The sequence below is a fragment of the Perognathus longimembris genome, chromosome 17 (assembly GCF_023159225.1).
Source record: "Perognathus longimembris pacificus isolate PPM17 chromosome 17, ASM2315922v1, whole genome shotgun sequence".
NCBI classification, from domain to species: domain Eukaryota; kingdom Metazoa; phylum Chordata; class Mammalia; order Rodentia; family Heteromyidae; genus Perognathus; species Perognathus longimembris.
Window position 1 is genome coordinate 24341071 of NC_063177.1, and position 13778 is coordinate 24354848.

A 13778-nucleotide genomic window follows, 5' to 3' on the forward strand; every position below is an offset into this window, starting at 1 on the left:
CTTCCTGGTAGGTAGACAGAGCTGGCCTGAGGATGCCTGGGCTCTCTATTCCCTGACTCTTTGGCTTGCCCTTGTATTTATAAGAGGAGGATTAAGGAATTACAGGACAGAGTTCAGAATGCTGGTCTTTCGCTATAGAAAAAAAAATGGGAACAGGGCCAAGAATGCAACTGGAAGTAAAGGACAAAAGTGAATTGGGGCTTTTCCAATTGTCCCAGTAGATTCTACCAGCAAGTACTAACTATAACTACTTCCCCAACATCTCTAGCACTTGAGATTGACTTTAGGACCCCTCACTTGAAGCCACTGAAGGGTAGATGTGAGGAACTCTTAGACTACGGTCAGTGTTGGACTTGGTAGACATCATCTTATGTCTATTTCCCGTTCAATTCCTAGAATCCCCACCAGAAAGGAATCAAAAGGTCAAGCTGGCACTGGAATAAGAGCTGCAACGTCTCAGGATTAGGGACCCTGAGATCTCCTATGGCTCTGATGATCTCACAGTCTAACCACTCCACTTTGGACCTTTAGGTCTCCGCAGAAGTGAGTACTCTAACACATAAACATGGCCATGGGACTCCTTCACATAGTACTAGGAAGCTGGTGGCTTTTTGGTTGGTCCCACAACAGACTGTTTACAGCTGGGCATACCTGGGGTTTTGCCTGGTACCTATATGTGCCTGGGATAATAGGGTAGGGGTCAATCCTTCATTATCAGCCAGTTAACTTTAGGTCAACTCCAAAGTTATCTGAGTATGGAAGGCCCTTCAGAACTGGATTCTTTTTTCAAGTATGGCGTTTCCATTTCTTAGGATGATGATACTTAAGTTTGTATTAAATTGAAAGTGAATACACTTACTAATGTAGATTTTTTTCTTTTAGAATGAATATATATATTTCAGGATCTGATACCAGTGCCCAATGGATAAACTGGTCCTTTTAGTCCATCATCTTTATTCAGGAAGACTTCTTGGCTCTCACTGTCTCTAAACTAGGCCAAGTATCTTTCTAAGGTCTTCAAAGCATCTCAGTCTTAATCTACCTATAGTTTCAGTCAGGGTTTATTTTAAATATCTACTTAATGCTATCCTCTTTGTATAACAATTTTCTGGTATGGGTGTGAGTGGGGTTAAAAACACTGAACATGGGGCTGGAGATATGGCCTAGTGGCAAGAGAGCTTGCCTCGTATACATGAGGCCCTGGGTTCAATTCCCCAGTACCACATATACAGAAAACGGCCAGAAGTGGCGCTGTGGCTCAAGTGGCAGAGTGCTAGCCTTGAGCAAAAGGAAGCCAGGGACAGTGCTCAGGCCCTGAGTCCAAGGTCCAGGACTGGCAAAAAAAACCAAACAAACAAAACAAACAAACAAACAAAAAAACACTGAACATGAAAAAAAAATCTACCCTCTTAACAAACTTCTAAGTATAGTTACAAGATTCTTGAACATTTCCAAGGATGAAGTAGGTATCCTAAGATAGGTTTTGTGAATCTCCAAGATCAAGTGTGGAGCAATGATAAGGAAGTTCTTTTGTTGTTGTTGTTGGTTGTGGGGCTTGAACTTGGCCTGGGTGCTGTCCCTGAGCTTTTTCCGCTCAAGCCTAGTGCTCTACCACTTTGAACTACAGTACCACTTCCAGTTTTCTGAAAGTTAACTGGAGATAAGAGCTTCACAGACTTTGCTTTTCTGGCTGGCTTCAAACCGAAATCCTCAGATCTTAGTCTTCCAAGTAGTTAGAATTATAGGCGTGAGTCACTGCTACCTGGCTCAGTTCTTTTTTTTTTTTTTTAAATTAAAGAAAGATGAATGTGGGGCTGGGGATATGGCCTAGTGGCAAGAACACTTGCCTTGTATACATGAAGCCCTGGGTTCAATTCCCCAGCACCACATATATAGAAAACGGCCACAAGTGGCGCTGTGGCTCAAGTGGCAGAGTGCTAACCTCGAGCAAAAAAGAAGCCAGGGACAGTGCTCAGGCCCTGAGTTCACGGCCTAGGACTGGCCAAAAAAAAAGAAAGAAAGATGAATGTAATGAAAAACTATTGGAAAAAAAGGAATGTACATGAGATTTTCATGGGTGAACTATTGAGTAAACAAAAATGTGTTATTTGAAAGCCAGTCAGTCACTGGCTGCTCAGGCCTATAATCATAGGTACTCTGAGGCTGAGATGTGAAGATGGAGGTTTGAAGCAAGCTAGGCCAGACAAATCTTAGGAATTCTTATCACCCATTGATCAGCAAACGCTAGAATTGGAGGTGTGGCTGGAATGGTTAGGCATCAGTCATGAGCAAGAGCTCCAAGCCCTGAGATCAAGCTCTAGGACTGATGCACGCATGCGCGCACCCCCTCCCCCCCACCATTTGAGTAAATTATGGTAAAAATGTTTTCTAAGTTTTCTTCAAACTTCAAAGATTAGCTTAAAGTTTGGTAGAGTTAGAAGAGATGAGACATGTGAAATTTGGTTTAATCTCTTTGGGATTACAATCATTCTCATCTTTTTAAAAATAAATCTAGGGCTGGGGATATGGCCTAGTGGCAAGAGTGCCTGCCTCATATACATGAGGCCCTGGATTCGATTCCCCAGCACCACATATACAGAAAATGGCCAGAAGTGGCGCTGTGGCTCAAGTGGCAGAGTGCTAGCCTTGAGCGGGAAGAAGCCAGGGACAGTGCTCAGGCCCTGAGTCCACTGGCCAAAAAATAAAAAATTAAATCTCTTCTTTTATTTCAGGACTTTTAAAACAGTGCAGATTTGTCGGGGTTTTTAGCCCCCCCCCGTGCTCCCCCAACCCGCGGGAGAGACTGGGAAGGCATGCCCTGACCGGACGAGCCAAGAAAGAAAAGGGTCGGCAGACCGACCGCACCCAGCCCTCCCTCACTGGAGGACAATCAGACACGTCTGGGAGTCAAGTCAGTGCAAGATCTCATTTATTGGGGAAGTACATGCCACTGATATAAAGCACAGGAGCCAATCAGGTCTAAGATCGGCAGGAAAGGGCGGGGTGTGCACCTATCTAGGGACTGTAAGGGGAGGCATGAGCTGTCTATCAAGGGCGGAAGAGCCAGGCGTCACAGCCCACAGAACCGCCTCCAGGTTATAACCAAAGACACTTGTAGCAGCTGCAGGTTGTTGTTAGGCACCGTCATCTTAGCGACACGTGGCCCCAAGACTGAGAAACAGGAGGGGCCAGCTAGTTGACTTCCAGGTGTGCCCCACACAGATTAATTGTAAAATGTGAAGAGTTTCATTGTAACATTTCCATACATGTATATAATATAGTCTGTTTCTATTTCCCCCCTCTTTTTCTTTCATGCCCCTTCTTTTTTTTTTTTTTTTTTTTTTTTTTTTTTTTTTTTGGCCAGTCCTGGGCCTTGGACTCAGGGCCTGAGCACTGTCCCTGGCTTCTTCCCGCTCAAGGCTAGCACTCTGCCACTTGAGCCACAGCGCCACTTCTGGCCGTTTTCTGTATATGTGGTGCTGGGGAATCGAACCTAGGGCCTCGTGTATCCGAGGCAGGTACTCTTGCCACTAGGCCATATCCCCAGCCCATCATGCCCCTTCTTTACCTATCCTTCTTAATTATTCTTGCAATTTTTTTAAAAAACTGGGCTTTATTATTATCTCTTCACAGATACATACAAAGTATCATATTCCTCCTCCTCTTCCTGCCATCTCCCCCTACAATAGTTTCCCTGTTTATATTACCCATCTCCTCTTCGGTGATACTGGGATTTGAACATAGTGCCTTGAGCTTACCAGGCAAATCTCCCTGAAACTTGAGCCAGCCCCTCTCTACCCCAGTTCTTTTTGTGTCAGTATTTTCCAAATAGAGTCTTGTATTTATGCCCTCACCCAGGCTGGACCATGACCCTCCTGTTCATTCTTCCTAATTGCTGAGATTCTGATGTACACTGACACATCCAGAATTTATTGTTTGAGATGGGGATGTCACCAACTTTTTTTCCAGGCTAGTCTTGAACTTTAGCCTTCTTGACCTTGATCTCTGACTCCCGAGTAGCTAGAGTCATTGATAGGAGCTACCATGTCAAAATCCCCTCTTCCCCCCTTTTTAGATATAGATTTTTGCAAAGAGGAAAAAAGAGTGGTATTTATCTTTGTGAGACTGACATTTTTCACTTAACATGATGATCTGCAACTCCATCCATTTTTCCTGAAGATGACCCAATTTCACTCTTCTTTATGGATATATAGTACTCCATAGTATATATAAATCACATTCTCTTTATATGCATCATCTGTTAATGGGCATGTTGGCTGATTGCATAGTTTGGCTGTTGTGAACAGTGCTGCAGAAAATGTGGATGCGCAGGTGTTTCCATGGTACACTGACCTACTTTTAATCATGTGTATGCTCAGGAAGCCAGCAGTGATCTCCAGGCCAGTTTAATAGTTCTCTTGTCAATGGATCAAAAATATCTTTGGCATAGACTCAACCTGTACTTGAATGAGCCATGGTCCTAGCTATTTAAAAATCAAATGACAAAGTCTCTTGTTTTGAAGATATTTTCTAAAGTGGAGTACTTGCTTCAGATTTTTTTTTGTCTTAAAAAATAGTACATTAGATACTACCTCAGAGCAATCCAGTGCTAGAGTTGGAGAACTGTTTCCCCAGATGCTGCAAGACCGAAAAATGAAGGATACACAGATCTAGGAGTGGGTGGAGTGAGACTTTTTTTTATTTTTGCCAGTCCTGGGGCTTGGACTCAGGGCCTGAGCACTGTCCCTGGCTTCTTTTTGCTCAAGGCTAGCACTCTGCCACTTAAGCCACAGAGCCACTTTTGGCCTTTTCTATATATGTGGTGGTGAGGAATCGAACCCAGGGCCTCACATATACAAGGCAAGCACCCATATTCTCAGCCCTAAGTGGATTATGTGTGTGTGTGTGTGTGTGTGTGTGTGTGTGTGTGTGTGTTTTGCCAGTCCTGGTGCTTGAACTCAGGGCCTGAGCACTGTCCCTGGCTTCTTTTTGCTTAAGTTTAGCACTCTGCCAACCTGAGCCACAGTGCCACTTCTGGCCTTTTTCTATATATGTGGTGCTGAGGAACCAAACCTAGGGCTTCATGTATAGGAGGAGAGCACTTTACCACTAGGCCATACTCCTAGCCCCTGGAGTGAGATTTAATGGGGGCACTGACTGAAGGAATGGTATACCTGGGTGGCTGTGAGATCAGTTAAATCCCCCTAATTGGAATCATAAAGAAGGCATGTACATAAGTAAGGATACAATTATTTCATCCTAGGTGAATTTATCTTATGCGAATGGCAAAAAGGCACATTCTTGAAGCCAGGTTCCCATGTTAAAGCACTCCACACCATTGTAATAGTTTTATTCACATATAGTTTACTAAGAAACAATGCTAGAAGGGGCTGGGGATATGGCCTAGTGGCAAGAGTGATTGCCTTGTATACATGACACCCTAGGTTCAATTCCCCAGCACAAGATATACAGAAAATGGCCAGAAGTGGCGCTGTGGCTCAAGTGGCAGAGTGCTAGCCTTGAGCGAGAAAAGTAGCCAGGGACAGTGCTCAGGCCCTGAGTCCAAGCCCCAGGACTAGCAAAAAATAAAAAAAGAAAAAAGAAAAAAAAGAAACAATGCTAGAAAACACAATTAGAGTGATTCTGGGGCAATTCTGTGGTTACAACTCTAGAAGCCTATAGTTACATCAAGCTGAATGCACACAGACTGTTTATTAGGTGCATAACTTTAAACCAGAACAGAAGAATAAACATTTAAAAAAATAACAGTAGAGGCCAAGAAACTTCCAGAAGGTCGTTAAGGTGAGAGAGCTGGAAGTGGGATGAATGAAAACTTATGATTCTTCTCTTTCATGAACACGTAGGTTCACAGTCCTCGTGGTCACATTCAGCATTCCAAGGCAAGTCTGAATTCTTGGGTCACGGGGGTTGACACAGACACGTTGCCCTCTCTTGGTAATGACACTGGGAAGCAAGGAGGAGAACGATTACAAATTGAGGTGTTGTCAGCAAATAGAGGAGGGGATCCACAACCTCCTGCAGTTCTCCCTTCAACCCATTTGTTCTTTCCTTTTCTGCAAAAGATAGTTCAGGATCTGTCTCTTCGCTGAGATGCCCCAGTGACTCATGGGAGTAACCCTGGCAAGTCTTCTGCCAACTCTCTCTCTCACCCCCCTCCTTGCCACTAGGAAGGCCTCATTGCTCAGGACCGTGGTGGAGACATGAGCTGTCCACCTAGGCAGGACACTTATCCTATGTGGGATTCACTATGTAGGATTCGTAGGTGGGACTTTTCTGGGTCCCATTCATCAGGTCCTCCCAACAAGACCCTGCAGGCTCCTTTCCCCCCAACACATAAAAGGTGAGCGTGGCACTTACATGATACCTGGCTGGGGACATCCATTGCTTGTTAAGAAATAATCTTTAATGATTGAACATCGTATTCTCCGTGAAGTATAGGAGAAGCAGCAGTCAGAAGGGCGGCTAATACCTGCAAGAGGAGAAAGGGTTGCTTAAGGCCCAAGTATTTTCCCTCCAAAGTACTGTGGAGGGGTTGGAGGAGGGCGAGCAGGCCCAGGTCTCAGAAAGGATGCTTCTGCCTCCTCAGCCAGCACTTGCCGTTATCTCCTTGCTTCAAGCTCTCTCCAAGGTTGGATTGCATGTCTGAGGTACCCCAGAGTAGGCTACAAAAGCCCAGAGCATTGTGCAGAAAGGCAAGACATCTTCAGACACCTGAAGGTATCAGAGAACAGCTTCCAATTCATGGGGAAAGACTCAGGGATCCAGGGGGAAATGGAGAAGGTATTGGCCCATATGGATGATCTTCATGGAGATGGCAATGGTCACCCTCTCAAGACCTTCCCACCCCCTTCTGTCCTGTAAACAGATAGGTAAGCCAGAATGCCAATCTGTACCTGCCTGTTGCTTTTAAATATATGTCCTGTCTGGTCACTTACCTTGATGAATAATTGTTGGTCCATGCTGATGCCTTGCCTCCAGGAATTCTTCTAGCTTTGATTCTGGAAAAGACCAATGGGTTTATGGGAGAGATTGCTAGAAGGCAGCATTTCCATTCAACTTTTCCTTTGCCCAGGCTGGCCTTGAACTCTGTGATTCTCCTGCCTCAACCTCTCAGGTGCTGGGATTACAGAGGAACAGCATCATATTTGGTTCCCTTTATCCCCCATTCTAAGGGAGATTGACATGGATGCTGGAGCCCCTTCACCTGTGTGAGTTCTAGGCCTACCACTGGCTATTTCCCTCTGGTGCCCTAACATTTTTTCAGGGTGCTTTTGAAAAATTTTTAAACATGAAAACATTATATAGATTCTAAAATGCTGAAGGCAAATTGCAAATCTAACATGGACAAGTTAATTGAATGTCTATATAGTGGGATACAGACAACATTTTTTTTTTGTTAGTCGTGGGGCTTGAACGCAGAGCCTAAGCACTGTCCCTGAGCTTTTTTCCTCACTGCTAGTATTCTAACACTTTGAGCCACAGTGCTACTTGCAGTTTTCTGGTGGTTAATTGGAGATAAGAGTCTCATGGACTTTCCTGCCTAGGCTGGCTTTGAACTTCTATCTCCAGATCTCAGCCTCCTGAATAGCTAGGATTACAGGTGTGAGCCAGTGGAGCCCAGATCAGAGAACAATTCTTATTACACATTTCTAAAGATGTCTGGAATTGGCAGATTGTTTATCAACTCATTTTGTGGCACAGTGTTCCTTGAAATAATGTGAAGGTATTTACATTTTTTATTTATGAATAGTCATACTATATTTGGTTTATGCATAGTCATAATGTGTTCGATTGAAATATACATCCCAGAAAATGGTAGTTTGCATATATGAAAATTGTACAATGAAAACTGCCGAAATTATTTTAGAAGCAGGAGGGAAATGGAGGAGAATGATGGAGAGGGTAAGATCAATTGGGATACCTGCACACATGGGTGAAAATATCACAATGGAACACTCCATGTAAAAAATAGAGTATGTTAATTATTTAAAAAAAGATTGAGGTCAGGCATCAGTGGGTCATGCCTGTAATCCTAGCTACTCAGGAGGTTGAGATCTGAGGATCACAGTTCAAAGCCAGCCCTGGCAGAAAAGTCCATGAGATTCTTACCTCTCTGATTAACTACTAAAAAAAAAAAGGCCAAAATGGCACTGTGGCTCAAAATGGTAGACCAGTAGCCTTGAGCACAAAAACTCAGCAACAGTGCTCAGGCTCTGAGTTCAAGCTCCATGACCAACACACACACACACACACACACACACACACTCACACACACACATACAATTGGGTTTATTTCCATGTAAAAAAATTTTAAAGAAGTAAAATTAAGATAAGGAATGCACCCCAGACCCCACCAAGGACATGTATCACTCAGATTTGCATGTATTCCATCTATCTATCTATCTATCTATCTATCTATCTATCTATCTATCTATCTATCTATCTATTTATGTTGGTCATGGGGCTTGAACTCTGGGCCTGTGTGCTGTCTTTGAGCTCTTCAGCTCAAGGCTAGCTTTCTACTACTTGAGCCATAGTGCCACTTCTGTTTTTCTGGTGGTTAATTGAAGATAAGAGTCTCACAGACTTTCCTGCCTGGGCTGCTTTGAACCATGATCCTCATATATCAGCCTTCTGAGTAGCTTGGATTACAGGTGTGAGCCACAGGCACCCAGCTTATTTTATTTATTTACTTTATTTATTTAAAGTTTAATTTTATTGTCAAGGTGATGGATATAGTAGTTACAGTTACATAAGGTAGTGAACACGTTTCTTGTCAAATTTGTTACCTCCTCCTTCATTTTTCTCCCACCTTCCCTCCTCCCCAATTCCCTACCCCCCAAGTTGTACAGTTAATTTTTAACATATTGTCTTCTAAGTGTCGCTGTTGCATTGATTCAGTTTTTATCCTTTGTCTCACTATTTTGATGTTCCCCTTCCCTTCCCTAATTCTGATAACTGTATGTATATACAATACCCAGGGTATCAAAATCAAATACAGTGACAACAGAGGCTAAACCATAGAGAAGAAAAATGTAAGAAAAAAGAACTAGTTTTACATAGTACATTAAAAATAACAACAACAAAAAAGCACTTGTTTCCATATCTTGGATTTCATTTTGCTTAGAATCATCTTACAAGATTATATGTACATAGTCATTGAGCTATTGTGATCCTCTGCTAGGACTATCCAAGACATATACTAATTATTACCAATGAGGGAAAACAGAGAGTGTCTATGTTTCTTTGGGTCTGGCTCACTTCACATTTTTTATTTTTTGTGCTGGTCTTTAGACTTGAATTCAGGGCCTGAGTGCTATCCCTGAGGATTTATTTTTCTCAAGGCTAGTCACAACTCTACTTCCAGCCTTTTCTGTGGTTAATTGTAGATAAGAGTCTTAAGTGGCTTAGCAGTAGAGTGCTTGCCTAGCATGCATGAAGCCCTGGGTTTGATTCCTCAGCACCACGTAAACAGAAAAGGCTGGAATTGGCACTGTGGCTCAAGTGATAGAGTGCTAGCCTTGAGCAAAAGGAAGCCTGGGACAGTGCTCGGGCCCTGAGTTCAAGCCCCAGGACTGGCAAAAAACAAACAAACAAACAAAAAACAACAACAACAAAGAGTCTTAAGGACTTTCCTCCCTGAGTTAGCTTCACAATCCTCAGATCTCAGTCTCTTGAGTAACTAGGATAACAGGCACGAACCACTGGAACCTAGCACTAAACTTTTTTACATCTTTATTTTAGGGCTAGAGCTGTAGCTCAGAATTTGCTGGTATGTTCAAGGTCCTGGATTCAGTCCATATCACCCCCACAAAAATTGTTTTTTTAATTGTGTTAAAATATTTAACAAGGCTGGGAATGTGGCTTAGTGGTAGAGTGCTTGCCTAGTATGCATGAAACCCTGGGTTTGACTCCTCAGTACCACATAAACAGAAAAAGCCAGAAGTGGCATTGTGGCTTAAGTGGTAGAGTGCTAGCCTTGAGCACAGAGAGGATCAGGGACAGTACCCAGGCCCTGAGTTCAAGCCCCAGGACTGGCAAAAAAAAATTCAACATTAAATTTACTATTTATATAATTTAAGTAACTATAGTAGCTTTAAAATACATTGAATAACAGCTAGGACAGCCATCCATTCCTATAATTTTTTCAGCTGAAATTCTGTCCCCATTGAAGACTGGCCTCTTCGTGCTCTTTCCTCTTAGCCTAAGCCACCTCCTTTTTGTGAATTTTTCTCTTTTTGAGAAAAAAATCTTGCCCAGGATAGCTGGAACTCAGTAGATAACCTACAGTGGCCTGAACTCAAGATTCTCTTGCCTCAGCCTCCCAAGTGTCTGGATTGTAATAGTGATCCACCACTCTCTGCTTCTGTCTTTATGAATTTAAGTGTAATTCATAGCATAGTATTGGTCCTTTTGCAACTGTCTTATTTCACTTAATATAAATGTCCTCAAAGTTCACCCATGCTGTAGCATGAATCTTTTTTTTTTTCATTTTAAGGCAGAATATAATATTCGTCTCTACATACGTGTCTACCACATTTTATCCATCCATCCATCCAGAAGTGTTTGAACACATCCATGTAGAGTGTTGGAACCTTTTGCCTAGCGTGAATATGCCCTATAAACATGAGCATATTAAAATCTTTTCATGTACCTACCTTCAATTTTTTTATTATATACCCGAAGTTAGAATTGCTGGGTATACTATTAACTTTTCAACCCCCCGACAATTATTCTGTATTCTAAAATTTTGGTAGCCCTAAAGAATTTGGATATGGAATTGGAGACCTGAACAATGATAATTAGGCAGATTCAGTTCAATTTTCAGCTTTTCTTTCTTCCTTCCATTTTCTTTCCTTTTTTATTCTTTCCTTTCTAATTTAAATGTGGTTTAATTCCACAATTCAGAGAATAAAATAGCTTTAAAATTGATGTTTATATTAATATCAGAGCATACTGGTGCATTGTGCTCATAATCTGACTTCTGGAATTGAAACATACTGTATAACTACTTAGTAAAAATAAGTAAATATGAAAAAACCATAATGGCAATAAGGACTCAACTATCAACTTTGTCCATCACTAGTTTTGTGTTGTTCTTAACATTTTTTTTCCGGGCATGGGGCTTGAACTCAGGGCCTGGGTGCTGTTTTTGCTCAAGGCTAGCATTCTACCACTTGCAGCTGTAGCCTCACTTTCAGTTTTTGGGTGGCAAATGCATCTTGTGGACTTTCCTGCCTGGACTGGCTTTGAACCCTGATCCTCAGATCTCAGCCTCCTGAGTAGCTAGGATTATAGGAGTGAGCCACCAGCACCTGGCTCTTAGCATTTCTTATATATAACCTTCATATCTGAGGTGTCTCATCATGTAATCAAGCAACTCAGGACTGGAAATACTCTTTTTTGGTTTTATCCAGAGATGAGGACTGAACTCGGGGCCTTGCAAGTGCTCTTCCACTGAGCTAAATCCCCAATCCTGAAAAAAATTCTTTAAAAATGTTGCATCAACATTATACTAGAACCCGACATATGGAATTATAATCTCTTTGTACAACTACTTAATAATAAAGTTTAAGAAATGTTGCATCAGTACTGACTATGTAGAGATCATGTTAAATATTACAAGTAACTAAGAGATCTTTCTTTCAAGTACCGGAGAAGGTGTACACAGGTTATATAAGAACATGAGCATACAATTCTAGCCATGAAAAGAGAAATGACTGTGTCCAAATGAAACTATTTGTGTAGAGTTTTTCCTAGGGACCACAGGCTGCGAAAGGCAGGTGTGTACCCTGATGCTTCTCCCAAGAAAGCCCAGAACCACGTCTAGAGAGAGGGAGAGAACGTATGGGAGGGCAGGGCTGCCTGTCCATGGCTCCTCCCTAGGCTATGAATTACCACAGACCTGACCTCCAGGGAGAAGCTGAGGTACTCACCTGTGACCCAGGCCTGGAATCCAAGGGTAGCAGCAAGAAGGAGGAAGGAGAGGGTAGCTATGGGTATGTGCATCTTCTTGGTGGGTAGGCAGAGCTTGGCTTGAGGATGCTGCTGGGCTCCCTGCTCCCTAACTCCTCCACTCGCCCTTATATTCGTGAGAGGAGGAACCCTAGGAAGTCACAGGGGCAGAGTTCAGAGTGCTGCTCTTTGGCTACATAATATTCAACATACTATTTCTAAAACAAGGAACAAGACTATGAATGCAATAGGAAACAGAAGGCTCAGAACGCAACAGGAAGTGAGTATAAAAATGGCCGAGATGGTGCCCAGGGAGTTTCTTAAACTGCTCTAAATGGGTCCAGGCTGAGAAATACTTTGAAGAGGATCCTTCTCCCAAGAGACTCATGAATCCTGTAAATCAGAGAAGTTTTCTTTTTTCTTTCTTTGCACTTAACCACCTTGAAGTACCCAGTATCCTATCAACATAGATGGAATCCACCAGTGAGAACTCGAACTAATGAGAGTGTGAGTGCTCACACAGTCCCTGGCGATGTATTTGATGTTTTCTTGTTTGTCTCACATCCCACACCCAATTCATTGATAAGTCCTTCTAACCCTCCCTTTTAAAACATATGCAGAATCTTACTACTTTTTGAAGGAAGAATCCTTTTCTTCTCTACCTTCTATCATTCTAAATACTTCTGGTTCTGACACTATCAACCTGGGTTTAGTGTAGAATTCAATGGTTAAGGGCTCAGCCCTACAAATCTGCCTCCAGGCGTCAGTGGGAGTGGGCAGGTCCCCAGGTTTCTCACACATTCTGTTTTACTTGACTTCAAATCAGAATATCCCATGATTCTCTTCACGGGTTGAATCTTTCTAGAACAGTTCCTAGAAATCAAGAAACCAGTTTACTTACTAGATTGTCAGTTGATTGTAGACATTACAAAAAAGCAGCTTATTGAAAGAGATTCTGGTGATCATTCCAAATTAAAGAAAACTCCAAGAGATTAAGAAGGGCTAAGCCTAAGTGTGACTGCTTCTTTGGGACTTGTCCTTGGCTGAGTTACTATCCCTTCCCCTCCTTTTGCCCTTCTGCTGGTTTGCTTCTTGTCCTTAATTCTTTGGCAAGGATTTGCCCAATATTCAGAATTCTAAAGAGAAGACACATTTGAATGGTTAGGATATTAGCCACTAAATCAATCCCTCCCTCCCTCCCTCCTTCCCTCCCTCCCTCGCTCCCTCCATCCTTCCCTCCCTCCCTCCCTCCCTCCCTCCCTCCCTCCCTTCCTCCCTCCCTCCCTCCCTCCCTCCCTCCCTCCCTCCCTCCCTCCTTTCCATCCTTCTTCCTCTTCTTCTTTCTTTCTTTCTTCCTCCTCTCTCTCTTTCTTTCCTTCCTTCCTTCCTTCCTTCCTTCCTTCCTTCCTTCTTTCTTTCTTTCTTTCTTTCTTTCTTTCTTTCTTTCTTTCTTTCTTTCTTTCTTTCTTTCTTTTCTTTCCCTTTCTTCCCTTCCTTCTTTTCTTTTAAATCAGTACTGGGATTTGAACTTAGGGCCTCATGCTTGCCACACAGGTACTGTATTACTGAAGCCATTCTACCAGCCCTTTCTGCATTGTTTGTTTTTGTGATAAGGTCTTGTATTGTATCCTGGCCACCCTGAACAGTGAACCTGCTGTTTATGCTTCCCCAATAGCTGGGATAACAGATGTCTGCCACCACTCCCAGTAATTGTTTCAGATGGAGTATTTCAAACTTTTTTCCCCAGTCTGTTCTTGAACCAGCTATTCCCCCAATTTCTACTTCCCAGGAAACTAAGATTT

The 13778-nt window shown here is 42.7% G+C and overlaps 1 protein-coding gene across 1 annotated transcript; it reads right to left on the bottom strand.

Moving 5' to 3' along the window:
- Window positions 1–5693: 5693 nt before the first annotated feature.
- Window positions 5694–12191, bottom strand: LOC125366045 (C-C motif chemokine 23-like). The gene is made up of 4 exons (XM_048366437.1): window positions 11956–12191; window positions 6957–7020; window positions 6379–6490; window positions 5694–5964 (listed from the first exon to the last, which is right to left on the bottom strand). The coding sequence occupies exons 1-4, from the start codon at window positions 12028–12030 to the stop codon at window positions 5835–5837; spliced, it is 381 nt and encodes a 126-aa protein (XP_048222394.1). The 5' UTR covers window positions 12031–12191; the 3' UTR covers window positions 5694–5834.
- Between the last annotated feature and the right edge of the window lie 1587 nt (window positions 12192–13778).

What these genes read in the sequence shown, in the direction of transcription:
- LOC125366045 (XM_048366437.1), bottom strand. Translation starts at nt 12,030, where the DNA reads ATGCACATACCCATAGCTACCCTCTCCTTCCTCCTTCTTGCTGCTACC. An exon ending in ACCAACAATTATTCATCAAG is followed by an intron (nt 6,491 to 6,956) that starts GTAAGTGACCAG and finishes CTCCTCTTGCAG; the next exon opens with GTATTAGCCGCCCTTCTGAC. An exon ending in TGTCCCCAGCCAGGTATCAT is followed by an intron (nt 5,965 to 6,378) that starts GTAAGTGCCACG and finishes CTTGCTTCCCAG; the next exon opens with TGTCATTACCAAGAGAGGGC.